This window comes from Charadrius vociferus, unplaced genomic scaffold (genome assembly GCF_000708025.1).
Source record: "Charadrius vociferus isolate BGI_N301 unplaced genomic scaffold, ASM70802v2 scaffold366, whole genome shotgun sequence".
NCBI classification, from domain to species: domain Eukaryota; kingdom Metazoa; phylum Chordata; class Aves; order Charadriiformes; family Charadriidae; genus Charadrius; species Charadrius vociferus.
Genome location: NW_009648900.1, coordinates 809,658 through 824,758, shown reverse-complemented (window position 1 = coordinate 824,758; position 15,101 = coordinate 809,658). Strand labels below are relative to the sequence as shown.

Below are 15,101 nucleotides of genomic sequence, written 5' to 3'. Positions count from 1 at the left end.
CCTCTAGATAGTTAGACGCTTCATGTTACAGAAATGAGTGGTGGTGAGGTTGGGGGGAGTTTTTATGCTGTTCTGACTTCTGAAGCCTAATTCTGATATTTTTCCTTTGAGTATTGGTGGGGGGGAATGATCAGTCTGCTTTCCAAGCAAGAGGAGAAACGGTAAAGCCATTATTAGCACACGTGCTACAGGAGCAGCTCTGCTCAGTCCCCCAGAAGGGCAGCGTGCCCCGGCAGTGTCCTGTTTTTCATGTGCATGGCAACGTCCAAGCGGAGATCCGTGAGCCAGCTCTCTTGGAGTTATTGCAGATACTTGTCCAAGTCACGCAGTTGTTACACCCTGGAATAGGCCATAGGTTAGCTGCAAAGGTGCTTAATTTTTTTTCCCCCCCTTTTTAAAAGTAAACATATTGTGAAACACCAACCAAGTTGGGTTTTTTGCTTTTTTGTTTTGTTGTGCTTTTTTTTTTTTTTTAAAGAAAGCAAGCAAGCTATATCTTGATCAAAGTGCGGTGCTGTGCACTTCCCCTTCGGTGCACTGCTGGTACCCTGGCGAGCTGCCCGAAGGAGCCAGCGGCTCGGGTTGCAGTTTGTACACCTGACGGAGTAGCTGAGGGCCAGGGACTCCTGCTCGGCGTGGGAACGGCTTCGCAAAGCCACCGTCCTCGGCCTTACAGTACTTAATTAAAATACCTCATCTAGGGGCTGTTTATTACGGCAGCGCCAACCTGTGTGTTGTGCTTTTTGGTTTTCCTCTTTTTTTTTTTTTTTTTTCCTCCCTCCCCCTCTGATGTGTTGCGCGCAACCAGTGAGGCACCATATGGGTTGCTGCTCTTAGACACTGACAACTGAGGAAATTAAATTCTGAGGCGGAATCAGTTAAAAGCCTGACTAAATCAGTGTTGTTTTTCTACGGCAACTGAAACAACATAATTACTTAAAGGATAAATTTTTATTGCTAATGAATTTTTTTCAAGATGGTAATTTTTTTGGCATTTTGTTTATACCAGGACCCTCTTAAATACATTTTGGGATTTTTAATATTATTATTTTTTAAAGAGAGTATGAACAATTGAGTTCAGTAGGACGCTGTTAGATAAAAGCAGTAATAGAGTGCAATTCCAGCTTTGTATAAAGTAATACACCTTTCAGGTAGTTGGCACTATTAGTATTACTGTTTTGTGCAAGAAGAAATATATATTTCTATGGTTATTCATACTTGAAAAAGCTCATCGTATTTGTAAAATCCATAGTGACACATCTGGATTTAAAAACTTAAGCCAATGGAGCATTTGCTTATATTGTTCAAACAACTCTTTTAACTATACTAGACAAAATTATTTTTGTTCAGGTAAGCTAATTAAAAGGAAACTATAAGGATGGTCTGACCTCACAGATGCATACACACACATTTTGGTTTCTTCTGTCTCTCTCCTTCTGTGTATCTGCCTCTAAGTGAAGCATGGGCAAAAGTTGTTACAGAATTGGGTCTTACTGTACAAAGTTATTAGAAAAATTGAAAGGATGCCCTGAAAATACAGGAAAACCTATGGAAACTCATAATTGTAATGATTGCTGCTTCTGTTCTGTGTATTTTTTCCCTTATATACCATATTGCGTATTAAGTTTTATAGAGCACTGGTTGTTGTTTTATAAAAGCATGCTCCTTGTTATCACTAAAAGTAGTGGTATCCTTAGTAGATGTCATACAGTCTCAAATAATGTTTTCTTTGGGAGGAAATCACCCCCTTTTAAGGGGGCTTACAAGGGGTGTGATTATAGTGGCAGAAATTGTTGGTATGAGTGTTGAGAATTGTTGTATATTTTCTCATCCTAGGAGTGCATATGTCTATTTACAATAGGGTTTTCTGTTGCATTTGCTTAAAAAAAGCCCAGTGAGCTAAAAAGTTTGAAAGGAACAGCTTGAGGAATTTTTTCCATCAAGATACAATCAAGGGCAGGAAATCGTAGAAGCAGAGTTGTGGTTTTGCCTCCATTTTTTTATTAGTTAATTAAACTATAACAACTCTTAACTTCATTTTAGGTTAACTGTTCCTAGAGTTCAGAAATATTTTAAGAGGTCAATAATGCTTTCTTTGGCTTTCGCTCATTCGGTGCGGGATAAGGAGTTGCAGTCAGCAGAGCAGAGTTTTCCAGATGTGCTGCAGAGCGTGTGTGCGTGCGCTCATGTCGACAGTTGTTGACGGTGGGAAACCATCCATCTTTCCTCATCTGCGCACCACCCTGTACGGATGAAAACCACAGGAAAGAAACGTGGATAGCCTGACATCTGTAAGCGAACTTACAGTATCTGATTAAAGCTCAGGAGCCCCAAGTACTTGCAGCTACCAGTTGCCATGCATTTTTGCTCCATGATGGAGAGGTGCCGAGTCGGAGTGTGAGAGTACTGGGGGAGGGGGAATCCAAAGGGAAAAATTTGAGACAATAGGTGCGTATTTAATTTTGCCAGAAGCCAAAAAAAAGAAACCACCAAAGACCCCATTGTACGTTGCAGTATGGGTTTCCTCTGAAGTAGGGACATTTATTTTTTAGAGTGCCGTAAGGCATCTGTCTGCATTTTCTTCTCGGTGGGTAGAGCTGCTTAGAGGCGTGCACTTAAAGGGCATGTGAGGGAAGCAAATAGAGCCATGCAAGTGTCACATAACTGTCTTTAATAACGGGAGCTATTCCAGCACTCGGAGCCAAATCGTCTTTCAGCAGAAAGGATAAAATTGAGCAGAGCTGGAAAAGGGAAAGAAGAAAGGGGAGGGGAAACACAGCACCACCTCCTGCTGACACCACAGAAGTTTCCCTCAGCTTTCCCTCTCTCTCCCTCTGTGCATATATTTTCTTTTTAATCAGCTGGGGCTCTTCCCTCCCCTGCTTTTTTTTTTTTTTTTTTTTTAAAAACTGTGTTTTTATAGTTGGAATTCTGCTTTCCTAATTTCTCTTGTTACACATTTAACTTCTTCAGAGAATTTCATTAATAGTTGTTGCAATTAAAAATAATAAATAAACTCAGCACCAGCTGCTCAGATGGCTGTCGTAGCATATCTGGAACATAATGCAGTCTGTTCAGGGCAGCCACACAATGCAATTTATCCCCACACCTGAGGGAATGAATTTCACAACTATAATTGCTACAATATAATTCTTATTAATGTTGTGCTATAATTCCTATTAATTCCAAAGGGCTAGTAAATGCATTAGGACTTGTCAACATATTATTTTACACTGTTTATGATCTGTAGAATTACGCTCTTCAGTATTGTATTGCATAAAGAAAAGCCTTAAAATTAGCTTTAATTGCAGGGAGGGGGAGAAACACATTTTCTGTTTGGGCGCTGGGAAAGAAGGAAGGATCCTGGTGTTTGAGAAGTAATGAAACTGCATTTTAAAATCAGTCCTTTGAACTTTCTGTGCCACACAGTTAACAGTTTATGAAGATATATTAATAATGCCTGTCCTGATTATTAGAAAAAGAACCACTGGTGTCTTTATGAAGGAATAAATAACTGTGAGAAAGATAGGTTTATAAAATTAAAAATAACTATCTTCCAGCAAAGACAAAAGTGGGGAAATTACAAGTCATTGTAACTGATGTAATAAATGCAGAATGTGTTATCTTGCTGTGCTCTTATTTATTCTTGTTTTATCTCACTACCCTGCTTTTCTAGGTAGTGAATATGATGAGGAGGAAGTAGACTATGAAGAATCAGACAGTGATGAGTCCTGGACTACAGAAAGTGCTATCAGCTCTGAAGCTATCCTTAGTTCAATGTGCATGAATGGAGGGGATGAGAAACCTTTTGCCTGTCCTGTTCCTGGATGTAAAAAAAGATATAAGGTAAGCTGGGGGGGGGGGGGGGGGGGAGCCTCTAAAATCACTTTGTCCCTTTCTCTTTTCACATTTATTTTTGTGGTATTTTAGCAGAGTACATATTTTATTCACTGGTTTCTGCTCAAGCACAGCCAAGTTACCAGTTTTACAAAGGATGTAGCCTTTTGCATCCCTGTCTGTCAAGAGAGATTACATATGGTGGCTCTTTCGCTTTACACATTTTAGCTGGCTTTCTATTATTTAGACAAATTAACTGCAGAATGCAGGAGGTACTACCAGCAGAATAGTCTCTCGGGTCCCTTTCAGAGACGCTAAATAAAAAGCTTCTGCCCGTCAGATCCAGAATGAATTCCTTCTGTTTAGTTGCTAGAGATACTGCCTCTCCTTGAGTGAGTCTGTGCCTGGGGTGCTTTTCCTGGTAAAGGTGATGTGCTGAAGGTGGTGGCTAATGTCTTTTAAGTCAGAGGTCACCTCGGGAAGGCAGACCCCCGGAGAAATTGTGGCATCATTCCGTCCTGGGTCTGAGTCCCCGTGACCCATCTGCACAGCTGTCAGTGCAGGGCTTGCATCCCTCTGTGTGTCACGCTGAGGAATAATTGCCCCCTTGCTCCCCTTTTTAATTACTCTCCATCGTGAGAAATTTTTGTCTGTTTATGGGAGTGAAGCGTCTTTAGCTTTGAAACTTAAGCTGGCGGGTATAGAACGTGCCATGATGTTGCGAGGTCAGGAGTACTGCTTCACATGAACTGGTGCAGAGACAGATGAAATTGTGTTGAACAGCTTGGACTTCAGTTTGGTATTCTATAGTCATTGACATTTGGGAATAGAAATAGCATGTTGGCACAGTTCCACTACATCATTTTCTGAAGTTTGTGCATGAAGTATTGGAAAATTCAACCACTGACCTATGCCCTAGAAAAAGCAGTGGTGGTTGGGTTGGTTTTATACTAGTTTTATTTTATGGCTTCTCCTTTAAATAACTGAAAAGTAGGGACTTAAAAGAGAACAGAAATATGAAAGAGAAATATAGGAAGACCAATAACAGTTGAGAGAAAACAGTTGTGACAGGAATGAATAAACTGTGCACGAAATTGTGTAGTGGATGAAAACGTGTTTGAGTGATGCCGCAGCTGTTCGGGACTGCGGCAGCTCCCATAGCAGCAGCTCACAAGACTCAGATTCCCATACAGAACGGTTAATACTGATAATACTCACTTAAAACACGAACAAGAAAGCAGCACGCTCATTTCCTAGTGACATACAAGTCCTTTTTGCCGAGATTAGCCTGAACTATGTAATAGTTATTCTCCTCTTCAGTTACAAGAAAAACTGAACACCGTCTCCAGGGGCAGGGCAGAGGGAAAGATGTTTTCAGACTATTTGCAAGTATTACTTTTTTGATATACCGACGTTATTCAAGATGAATACTTTTCTTGCGTGTGGTAGACGCTGTGCCAGATGAAGGGTGTGGTATAAAAGCTAAATCCCTAGCTCAGGAAGCAAACAAGCCATGGTGATTGTTAGAAGTCATTGTGCCCACAGGGCATCCATGCATTGCAGAAAACATTCACTTAATGGCAAAGGCTAGAAGGAGAACCCTGTAATTTGCTATATCCTGCCTGTTCTCTGTTTGACTGCCGGCCCTCTGTCTTTTATTGCCCAAATAAGCAAGCTGTTTCTGCCTGCTTCTGCTATCTCACTACCTTCATCTCAAATGCATGAGGACTGTCTAAGGGATATCTTGTACACCGTTAATGTTCGAACAGTCGGACAGGGAACGAATTAACGACCCTTACAGAGGCTGACAGGCAGAGAGCAGCAGCAAATAAAAAGTACCATATTTTCCTACGAGACTCACCTCTGTTTAGTCCTGATAGGAAAACACGTTTCCTTAAACTCTGCCTCACCTCATTTCTCTTTTCTGTGGGCTCTGTTTCCTCCCTTTTTTTCTTTTCAGCCTAATTTTGTTCTTTTTTCTTTTTATCTTTGTTTCCTTCCTTTTAGCTTTGTGTCAGCTGTGTTTCTTGTTTCCTCTTCATCTTCCTTCTGCTTAACCCCCTCCTCTGATGAATTATTTGCAGAGTCTGGGTAGGGAGTCCTGTGATCAAAGCCCTGGGATTTTCTGGTGGGTACTGGATAATCACAGTCAGGGCTGTAAAACAATTATAGCACTCCAAACAGGAACACGGACATGCATATACAGTAATTGCCAGGCTCACTTTATGGCTGAGAAAGGATGCATTCCTTTAGGGCGCAAGGAGGATATATACACAGTTTTCTTTTGTCTGCTCTTAGGTGACGTACGTTTGAGAAGCAGAAGTGTTATTTTTAGATATGTTATTTGTATTACCGTACTGCTTAAAGGACCCGGTAGGGATGGGGCTCCTTTTTGCAAACAATGTACAGGGATAAAAGATGGCCTCTGCACTGAAAAGTCATTATGGAAAGGTAAATAAGACAAGAATGAGTACAACAAATACTCCCAAGGAATGGGCTGGGGCGGACAATGGAAACTGTAATGAGAACATGTTTATACACCAGCCTAGATGAGTATCAGAAGACCCTACTGGCCTCCTGCCTAGCTGCTATCTCTTGGCTCTTTCCCATAGGCAGTGCAGTAGAAGTGAGTCATAAACATTTAGGTGCCCCGTCCAGAAGCGTGTGGGTATTGAGTAGTTAACGTGCTGTGCAAAATGCCACCTGTAAGAGCTAAAGTGTGGATTTATGAAGGTGGCGATTAGTTTCCCTTTTATTCAATACCACCTCTGTGTGCCAGTTATTTGGTCTCTAGCTCTGGAGAAGGATGTTCAAAATGTGTGTATGATGTAGATAAACTTACTCAGGCAACCTCCAAAGAGCAAATGAAGTTTGATCCATAGTAGATAGATACAAAAAAACCCGCAAATAATGCATGTATACTATTATAGAGAAAACCCTAAAGTATTTTTCATAATTTTTCTAGTTTGTGCAAATATAATAATAAAAGAATAATAGATCTCCCTGCATACAAAATATAGCTTATGTGTATGACTGCTTTTTGGCCTTGGGCAAGAGAAGAAGTGGTACCTTCCAAGAATGCCGAGGTGTTGGGTTTGTCTTTCTGGCAGGTAATGGGATGAGGGTTCTCTGCCTGTCGGGTGGGCCAAGCCCCAGGAAGGCTGATCTGAAAGCAGCGAGACTCCGCAGGGCTTAGGGAGAGGGAATATTGAAGTGAGAGAGGGGAAAGAAGGGAATTTACTTGAAAGAAAGGAGCAAGCCAGAGCTTGCAAGTTGAGCAAAGAGGAACTGGCTGGACCCACAAAGAAAACTTCAGGAGGAACAGCCAGGAGATACAAAAACATATACGAATGTCCAAGTCTGAAACAAGAAATTCTCCCAAGCTGTCCTTGATGTCTGTGTTCCTATGTGAAGGGGGTGGCAAGCTCTCAAACCTTCTGCAGTGTCGTGGCCTCCCGAGTACTGCCGTGCAAGGGGCCTGCCCAGCAAGTGCCCTTGTGTCCGTGCACACCAGGTAGTGCTAGTCTAAACTTCTCTATCTCCTCCTGATCTGGTCCCAGGTTAATAATTGTTCCCTCCTGTTTTAAGATTTTTGAGTGCCCTTCTATACTGCCATCTTCTTCCTCAATCATTTGTGAGAGTAAATAATGAGCAACCTAAGCAACCAGAGCAATAAAAGTGATGTATGAGTTTGGCAGTGGGTTTTGCCATGCCTCAACAAACTCAGCCCAGACATACAACAAAGTGTTTACATTACAGCAGTGGAAAAAGCGCTCAAGAGTGGACTGTAATTCTAACAACAGTTTTCTTTTAGACAGGAGGACAGGTCAAATTTCATGTTATATTAGCTCCTCATACTCTGCCGGGTTTGCTATTTTTCAAACCTTCCATGGCCCAATTCATTCCACGTAGGTTTCTGGTTTAGCGTTTCCTTAAATTTTTCTGCCTCAAAGTACTTTCCCCCCTTCATCAAAGCATGCGGTGTACTTGAGGCTGAGTGGATTGTTAATAAAATCTGGATCAGGAGAAGAGTACCATGGGCATGGAATATGAGGACATTTGTGATTGCAGATTTATAGCATCTGTAGCAGTTGATACTAGTTTAAAAGTATCTTAAAGCGATTTCTTACAACAGTTAGAGGTCTGAACAGGTTTCTGTAGTTCCCAAAATATATATAGGGTTTGGGGATAGCTTTGTCTTTAAAATTTCACTGCAGTAGCAAAAGTTTAGCAGGTCACCCCCAGATTTTCTCTTCTTTGAAGGCGCAGGTCTTTAATGGTACTTAGGTGTTGACAGATGCCTTCTGCCAGTCCTCATGCCACCCAGTGACATTCCCGCCCCCCTCACCCCAACGGTCCTGCGGTTGCTGAAGGTTGTAACTATATGCAAAACCATCTAAAAGCTTCCTCGGGATCTCAGAAAACTTGCAGGAAATTCACTTGACTGCTCTTGAGGATGATCTGCAGTTGTGATGTGCTCTGGTCTGTCTTGGTGGTACAGCATTCTACCTCCTCTGAACACTCTTCACCCAGAAGTAACCTGCACTAAAGGCTGGTACTTGGATGTCTGCTCTGTGTTGGAGGCTGAAGGTTCTCGTCTCCCACGTCTCAGATGACAGCCGTGCAGGAGTTTTCCAGCATTTTTAAGGGTGTAAAGGACAATTTGGGGGCTGGATTTGCAACTTCAAGCGAGGGCTCAGTGCCTGGATGCTCTAGAGGAGGAAGGCATGAATCTGTGGGCAGAGCAGTTGCCGGCAGTCTTGCACCATACCCCTTCTCCGGGGTGGATATTTTACACTGGGCAATAGGGGCTCTGACAGGAACAGTATCACACTTCATGATTGAAACCAGAGAACAGTTTTTGCTTAAAGATTAAAAATACATTGCTGCCGTGGCAGAGTTAACGTGTAATGAATTAATAAGGATCGGCTTTTTACCTGGTACGATGAGAACACGGTAGCTGTCTGGGAGACTGGGTGGTTCCTCTTGCAATTACACTCCTCCCTGCTTTCCTGATGGGAGCTGCAAGGTCCTTACACTTCTTTTGCTTGCTGTTGTGAGCTGTGTAGAGCAGGGCAGGGGAGGGCAGCACGCAGGGGACTGTCTCTCAGGAGTGGGACGTAGCACCTGAGATTCTGGCCCAGAATAAGTTGGATTAGGAGGCAGGGGAGAACGGGAAGGGTTGCCAGGAGGGTGGTATTGAAGGTGTTAACCTCATGTCTGGCCAGGGTTTGCTTTCTGATTTATGTAGAGCCTGCCAAAGTTTTAGGAGCTGTAGCTGCGTTCTGTTCATGAAGGTTTTTTCTTTTTCTGTGTTTTTTTTTTTAAACAAATTGTCTAATTGTCTAGTTTAAACAAACTTGTCTAATTGCTGTGAGTTCCAAGCTGGAGCTTCCACTTACTGCATGTTGATAAAAGTGAACTTGTTGCTTCAAGAGCCAAGGGGACTTTTTGTTATGTGTAACACCAGACAAAGGTTCAGCGAAGACAAAATCTCTAAAATTTAATTTAGCGGGTTAATTAATATCCAGGCTGTTAACTGATTTTAGCTTAAAACTATCAAAATAGTTTTAAAAAAAACCTGCGATAGGCGTCTAGACCTTTTAGAGAGCACACAGTACAGCCTCGGAGCTGTATCTTCTAGTCACAAATTGTCTTGACATCTTCTTTGATTTCTTTCTAGGAGAAGCTCTAATGAAAGAGAGTTTGCTTTTCCTTATTTATCCCAAAATCCAAGCTCTTTGGTGGAAGTAGATACGAGAGGCTCCAGTAAGATGAATCCTGCATAAAACAGGATGGCAACAGCTGTTGAGATCACAACAGCTTCTTCCATTTTTGCCCTAAAATATGTGAAAAGGAGGACACGAATATGATTCTGATTTATGTTCAGTGGGTCTTGATTAATCTAGCAAAAGTGTTGCCTGTGTCCTGACCTCGCCAGTGTAACGGTGTCTTGCGGTGCTGTCTTTTGCTCTTTCCAGGCGAGTCAAGATCAGTTCTCTAGTTTTAGCTGTAGAATATTCCCAAACAATAGCTATTTTGAAGACGGCTTCTCTGGATTATTTTCCAAGTGCACTGTGTAACTCCTTGAGTTAAGTGTTCCCTGCAGTTCATTCTTTGGAGACAATGTGTAAACTATCAGAATTTGCTGGTGCCTAAAGACATATCTAGAAACAATGACACAAAACGGAACAAACACACCACGGGGGGAGCTTCAGCTTTTTGAAGAAGTGTGACTCGAGTCTTCATGCCAATTCTTTGTTTGCTTGTAAACGAACCTCTGAACAAAATTTGTCAGTGCTATACGAAAAAATGTCAGGAAGCAAAGGACACCCATGTGTGAGCCCACTAAATGGTATTTTTTGGAAAGCGCAGTATGTTGAGAGATAAAAATCAGGATTACCGAGGTAGATATGTTTCATACGTTGGAACCACACAGATTATTCTCCTTCTTGTCCCACCTCGTATCTTGAAAGCCCACCACCACCACACACGTAACACCACGCGAGCGGGAGTTCCTAGCAGTTTGTGTGATTTTGCCCATAACGTTAATCAACTTTTGGTTTTTAACTGGAGGCTAAGTCGTTATCAGACCACTAACATTTTACTTTCTCACTCACAGAATGTGAACGGCATAAAGTACCATGCCAAGAACGGCCACAGAACGCAAATCCGCGTACGCAAACCGTTCAAATGTCGCTGTGGAAAGAGTTACAAGACAGCTCAGGGCCTGCGGCACCACACAATCAACTTCCATCCCCCCGTGTCTGCTGAGATTATCAGGAAGATGCAGCAATAACATGCTGGTCACAAATGTGCCAAGAAATCCTCACCAGCAGTTGCTGATTTTGAGAACAGCCACCTTTTTCAGGGGAAGCATTCAGCAACCCTTTAAAAAAATTAAATGCATGCTTTAAAATTTTCTGTAATTTTGGAATGATGTATCTTTGTAGAGTTAATGATTTTGTACATTTGCACATGTAATCATCATACCCATTTTCATTACTTTGAGATAAGGTGCTATAAAAAGCTATAGGTTCTTCAGAACATTTTTCTCCAAAACAAAAACAAAGAAATAAATTTGGGGAGAGGGGGGAGGGGGGGGGGAATTGCATATTTAGTTGTACTGACGTGTTGAACAGGAGCGAGAGGAGGAGGAGGAGAGCTTGGCACTGACATCCTTTCAAGATTGTAATGTGACGAAGACTTTCAATGCATCTGTCCATGTGTGTGCAAAACCAAAACGAGACCACCCTCGTCAAACTATAGTTAACATGCCTTACATAACGGAGTTATCAGTGGAGTAGCAAGTCTTTTAGGTAATGGAAATATAAATAAGAAAGAATGTTTAACATAATATGCTAAAAATATTTTCATACTTAAATAACATACGTAAAAAGGTGTGCTTGCTGTATTTTATATTATCTTGCAAATTTTTTTTTTCCCTCTTGAAATGCTGAAAATCTTGCCATTCAAACTAGTAAACAATCACTTTAGTGTTAGAAATTACTACTTTTTTTTTTTTTTTTTTTGTACAAGATTTCATATTATGTTCATGCCCATCAAACTTTGGAGGACCAATATCCCAGTCCAACTAAATATTTACCCCTGAACTATCTGTTAGAAAGACACTTGGAAATACTTAAGTGCAAATTTATGTGTGTGTGAGAAACAATTATCTTCATCTCAGATGAAGTTTTAAAGCACTTTGTAGTTCTCTATTGCCAACAGATTTAATGTTTTATGTGTTGCCAATTCTTGCAACTACTGTACGAGCATGTGCCTGTGGTTGCAAATAAAAATTAAAAATTCTACGCATGGTTTAAGGAGGTCCATTATTTGTGCTAAGGGAGTTTCTAATGCCTCTCCCTCATGTTCATTGTATTCTGAGATTTTCTTTGTGCAGTTTTTGCTTCTCATTGTAGGTCACTGCGTTCCGTTTGGAAGTGTCTGTTTAGCTTTACAATTAATTTTGCTGAAATATGACATTATGAGCCTTATTGAAGATTAAGTGCTTCTTGCAGCAGGTGGTCAGAGACTGACTTAAAACAAAAGCCAACGTGAGAGTGCTTCGTGTCTGGACCATACCTGAGCACGTGTTGTTGCTTACCGCCCTGCCTTCAGCATTCTTCTCTCACAAGTGCTATTCGCGGAGCTCAGCTGGCCCAGAGCGGAGGTGGGCACCCCCCGCCCTGCCCCAGCCCCGAAACACTCTTACACCACCAGGGCTGGGGAGGAACGCGCTGTGCTAAACGCAGCCAGCGCCTTCGCTTAGTTCCTGTTCTTTTAAGTGCAAAAGGAAGCTCAACTAAAGGAGGAATGAGCTTTCCCTCTTTTTTTTTTTTTTTTTTCCAAAGCTTTAAAAGAAAACGTTGTAAGGATGACAATTACCTGTTCTCCAGCAGAGTGAAAGTCTCATTAAAACACTTTTTAGGAATCATCCTAATGAATAAACGTTTCAAACGAAACGTTGCTTTTTTCCGATCCCGGCCAGGTGACAGCGCTTGCCTTGGCCAGTGCCGTCAGCTGGCTTCGAAGGATGATCCAGACATGGGAGTTACTGGTACACACAAGGCCTCAGGCGGCCGCTTCCCACCTTCTGCAGTTTTGGCAACAGATCTGGCCAACAAACAGGTTTTGGCTCTGCTCCTAGTGCAAGAAACTACAGGCTGGGTAAGTTCGTTCAACAGCTAAACAGTCGTAAAACGTCATTGTTGCATGTAAATTCCTTTCGACTATAAAAATGAAATTCCAGTTTCTATTTACCTATTCATTGTGACAGTATTATTAAACAGGTAAAGATGGGACTATTTTGTTATACTGTGTATAGTGAATGTATTGTACTGTGTCTGTGAAAAGTGTGCTTTAAATTATATTTTCATATGTTTTGTTGGGGACAAAGTACTTTAAGTTTGAAAGTGACAGAGGTTTGTTTTAGAACTGAAGGCAACTTAAAGAATTCCTGTCAAGAAAGCTGCTTATAAATGTAAATCAAATCACATTTAAAATAAACTGCCTCTGACCTAAAAAGACTGCTCTTTGCTTCTTACCAACCTGAAGAGGAGTTGAGGCCTTGGGCTCTAGGGAGTCTTTTATTTGTGTATTTTACTTTGGTATCAGCAAACTCCATATTAAATAAACACCCGAAGCCACTTAGGCACTACACCATCAATGCACAAAATTACACTGAATGCTACAGCCGCGGGGAGGAGGGGGAAGGATCATTTTGATTTCATCCATCAAAAGGCCTTCAGATTTCACAGGCTCTTTCCTTCCAACACCGCAACAGGGCATGACGCTACAAAAGCCCCTTTGATGGTAGGAGATGGGTTCCCCTTTCTTCTAAAGTATTGCTATGAAAGGAGAAATCCTTAAAATTTTAATTCCGTGAGGTTTTGGTAGAGGTATGTCATGTAACTATTTCAGTAATTCCCTGTATACACACAGATGCATTTATCTACCTAAGAGAAGCCTCTGCTTCAGCACAGTCAGGTTTGGGGGTTGTCCTGCCTGTGTGGGATACCAACCTCTTGAGATTTCGTAAGTCTTTAGTAATACGATAGCTAATAATATTTGGGGTTTATAGCCTGTCCTAACTGTTTTCACATACTATTGAGTTATGGTAAGGAAAAAAAAAAAGACCATATTCTTTCAGTCCTTCCATGCCTTACCTTAGGCCATCTCTGACATTAAGTTCCCAGCTAAAAAAATTAATCTGAGACTTCAACTGGAAAGCAGAGGAGTGATGGAGTAACTGCTACCCCAGACACCGCGATTCATCTGTGTCACAGCTTTTCAATATCCTGTGCAGGACAGGATTTATGCACATGTCCACGAGAGAACTGCAAACTACTCAAAACCTTTATCCCCGAGTCCCTGTCTCAAACCAAGAACATAAACAGACGTGAGCAACAGTTTCTTTGTCACACAGAGCTGAAACGTCATTTACTCAGAGTGTGTAAAGCCTAAACCCTGAAATAAACTCTGGTTTATTTCAAAATGAGCAGCAGGAAAAAAGGACCACTGACTCCATGAATAATTTTGCTTTTAATGTAACAAGGCTACTGTACAACAAGTGGAAAGCAAATTTACTTAATACAGTTAAAGTAAATATAAAATGTTTAGATATACACACATGGTTTTACTTACTGGAAAGAAATACATAAAGTTAAAACGCAGAAGGTTTTAAAAGCCCTAAGCCAAAAGGAACACAATTCACTGTTGTGAAAATATAACAATATCTTCTACCGAATGCAATTGCAACATAATGGCAATGATTGATTATATTTTTTTAAACTGTTACTTTGAGGCATTTAAGCACAGCGGTTTCTTTCAACTCAAAAATACTGCCTTAAGGTATAATGTACTTAAATTAACAGGACCCCTTAAGGCAAACGTTCTGTATGTAAAACTGAAGTGTTTGCCAATAATTTTGTTGCAAGCATGTAGTCTCACAGTACGTGCATCTACATTTCAGAAATGTACTAGAAAACTATATTTTCATAGGGTAAGTAATGTAACTTTCCAATTTAACTGTTACTCAAAGAAAAACTACACAAATTTGCTAGGAGAAACATCTGTTCATTAAGTTTTTAATCACGCCTCAGTTATCACGGTCAAGAGAAACCACCGGTGTTTTGGTGACTTTTTATGTAGCCGAAGAGCATCATGAAGCCGGTCTTACTTTTTCTGAGGCTAAGTCATTCCTGTGTTCTTACAGATTCCACTAAGTAGGGGAATAAATAGCTACTTACACAACAAGGTGGGGGTTTTGCGGTGGGTTTCTTTTAGTATAATGTTAGGTAGAGAGAGAAGATACCCCAATAGCAGCTTACAGCCACGATTCACCACGGCTCCCATGAGAGTACGTTAGCTTTTAATCAGAAGTTCGCACTGTTACAGAAAAGCTGCGCTGTTTTCGTTCCGTAAGTGGACTACTCAAGAGTGGTGGTTTTTAAAGCTACACTGCAAAACAAAGTATTTAATCAAAATTTAATACGTTCTGATCAAAGTGCGTCTGAACGTGCCTCTCAAAGCCTTGCTGATCGTAGTCGGGCGGGAACTGCTCACTGCACATGGGGCACACCTTCCAGTGACTCTCAACGTGTTCCTCAAACTTGCTCTGGTCATAGTTAGGTGGGAACATCACATCGCAGAGAGGGCATTTCTTGTGCACATCAAAACTTCGTGAGGAGGTGGAGAGAAAGAAAAAAAGGAAACGGCTGTTCAATCTGTTACTGCCAGAGAAAATATAAAAGCAGGAT

At 41.3% G+C, this 15,101-nt stretch overlaps 2 protein-coding genes across 5 annotated transcripts in view; one reads left to right on the top strand and one right to left on the bottom strand.

Annotated features, from left to right (window-relative positions):
* JAZF1 (JAZF zinc finger 1) overlaps positions 1-12,867 on the top strand; it is an 88,836-nt gene extending 75,969 nt beyond the window's left edge. Inside the window, exons 3-4 of the mRNA XM_009887186.1 lie at positions 3,677-3,846; positions 10,460-12,867. Coding sequence (XP_009885488.1) covers positions 3,677-3,846; positions 10,460-10,636 — 347 coding nt within the window. The 3' untranslated portion in view covers positions 10,637-12,867. The remainder of the gene's footprint in view (positions 1-3,676; positions 3,847-10,459) is intronic.
* A 998-nt stretch (positions 12,868-13,865) lies between these two features.
* Positions 13,866-15,101, bottom strand: part of TAX1BP1 (Tax1 (human T-cell leukemia virus type I) binding protein 1) — a 62,666-nt gene continuing 61,430 nt past the window's right edge. For 2 of the 4 annotated variants that reach the window (XM_009887183.1, XM_009887184.1), the window contains exon 16: positions 14,571-15,020. In XM_009887183.1, the coding sequence (XP_009885485.1) occupies positions 14,819-15,020 (202 nt within the window). In that variant the 3' untranslated portion in view covers positions 14,571-14,818. Of the gene's footprint in view, positions 15,021-15,101 lie in introns of all 4 variants that reach the window. The other 2 variants (XM_009887182.1, XM_009887185.1) reach the window with 2 other exon arrangements.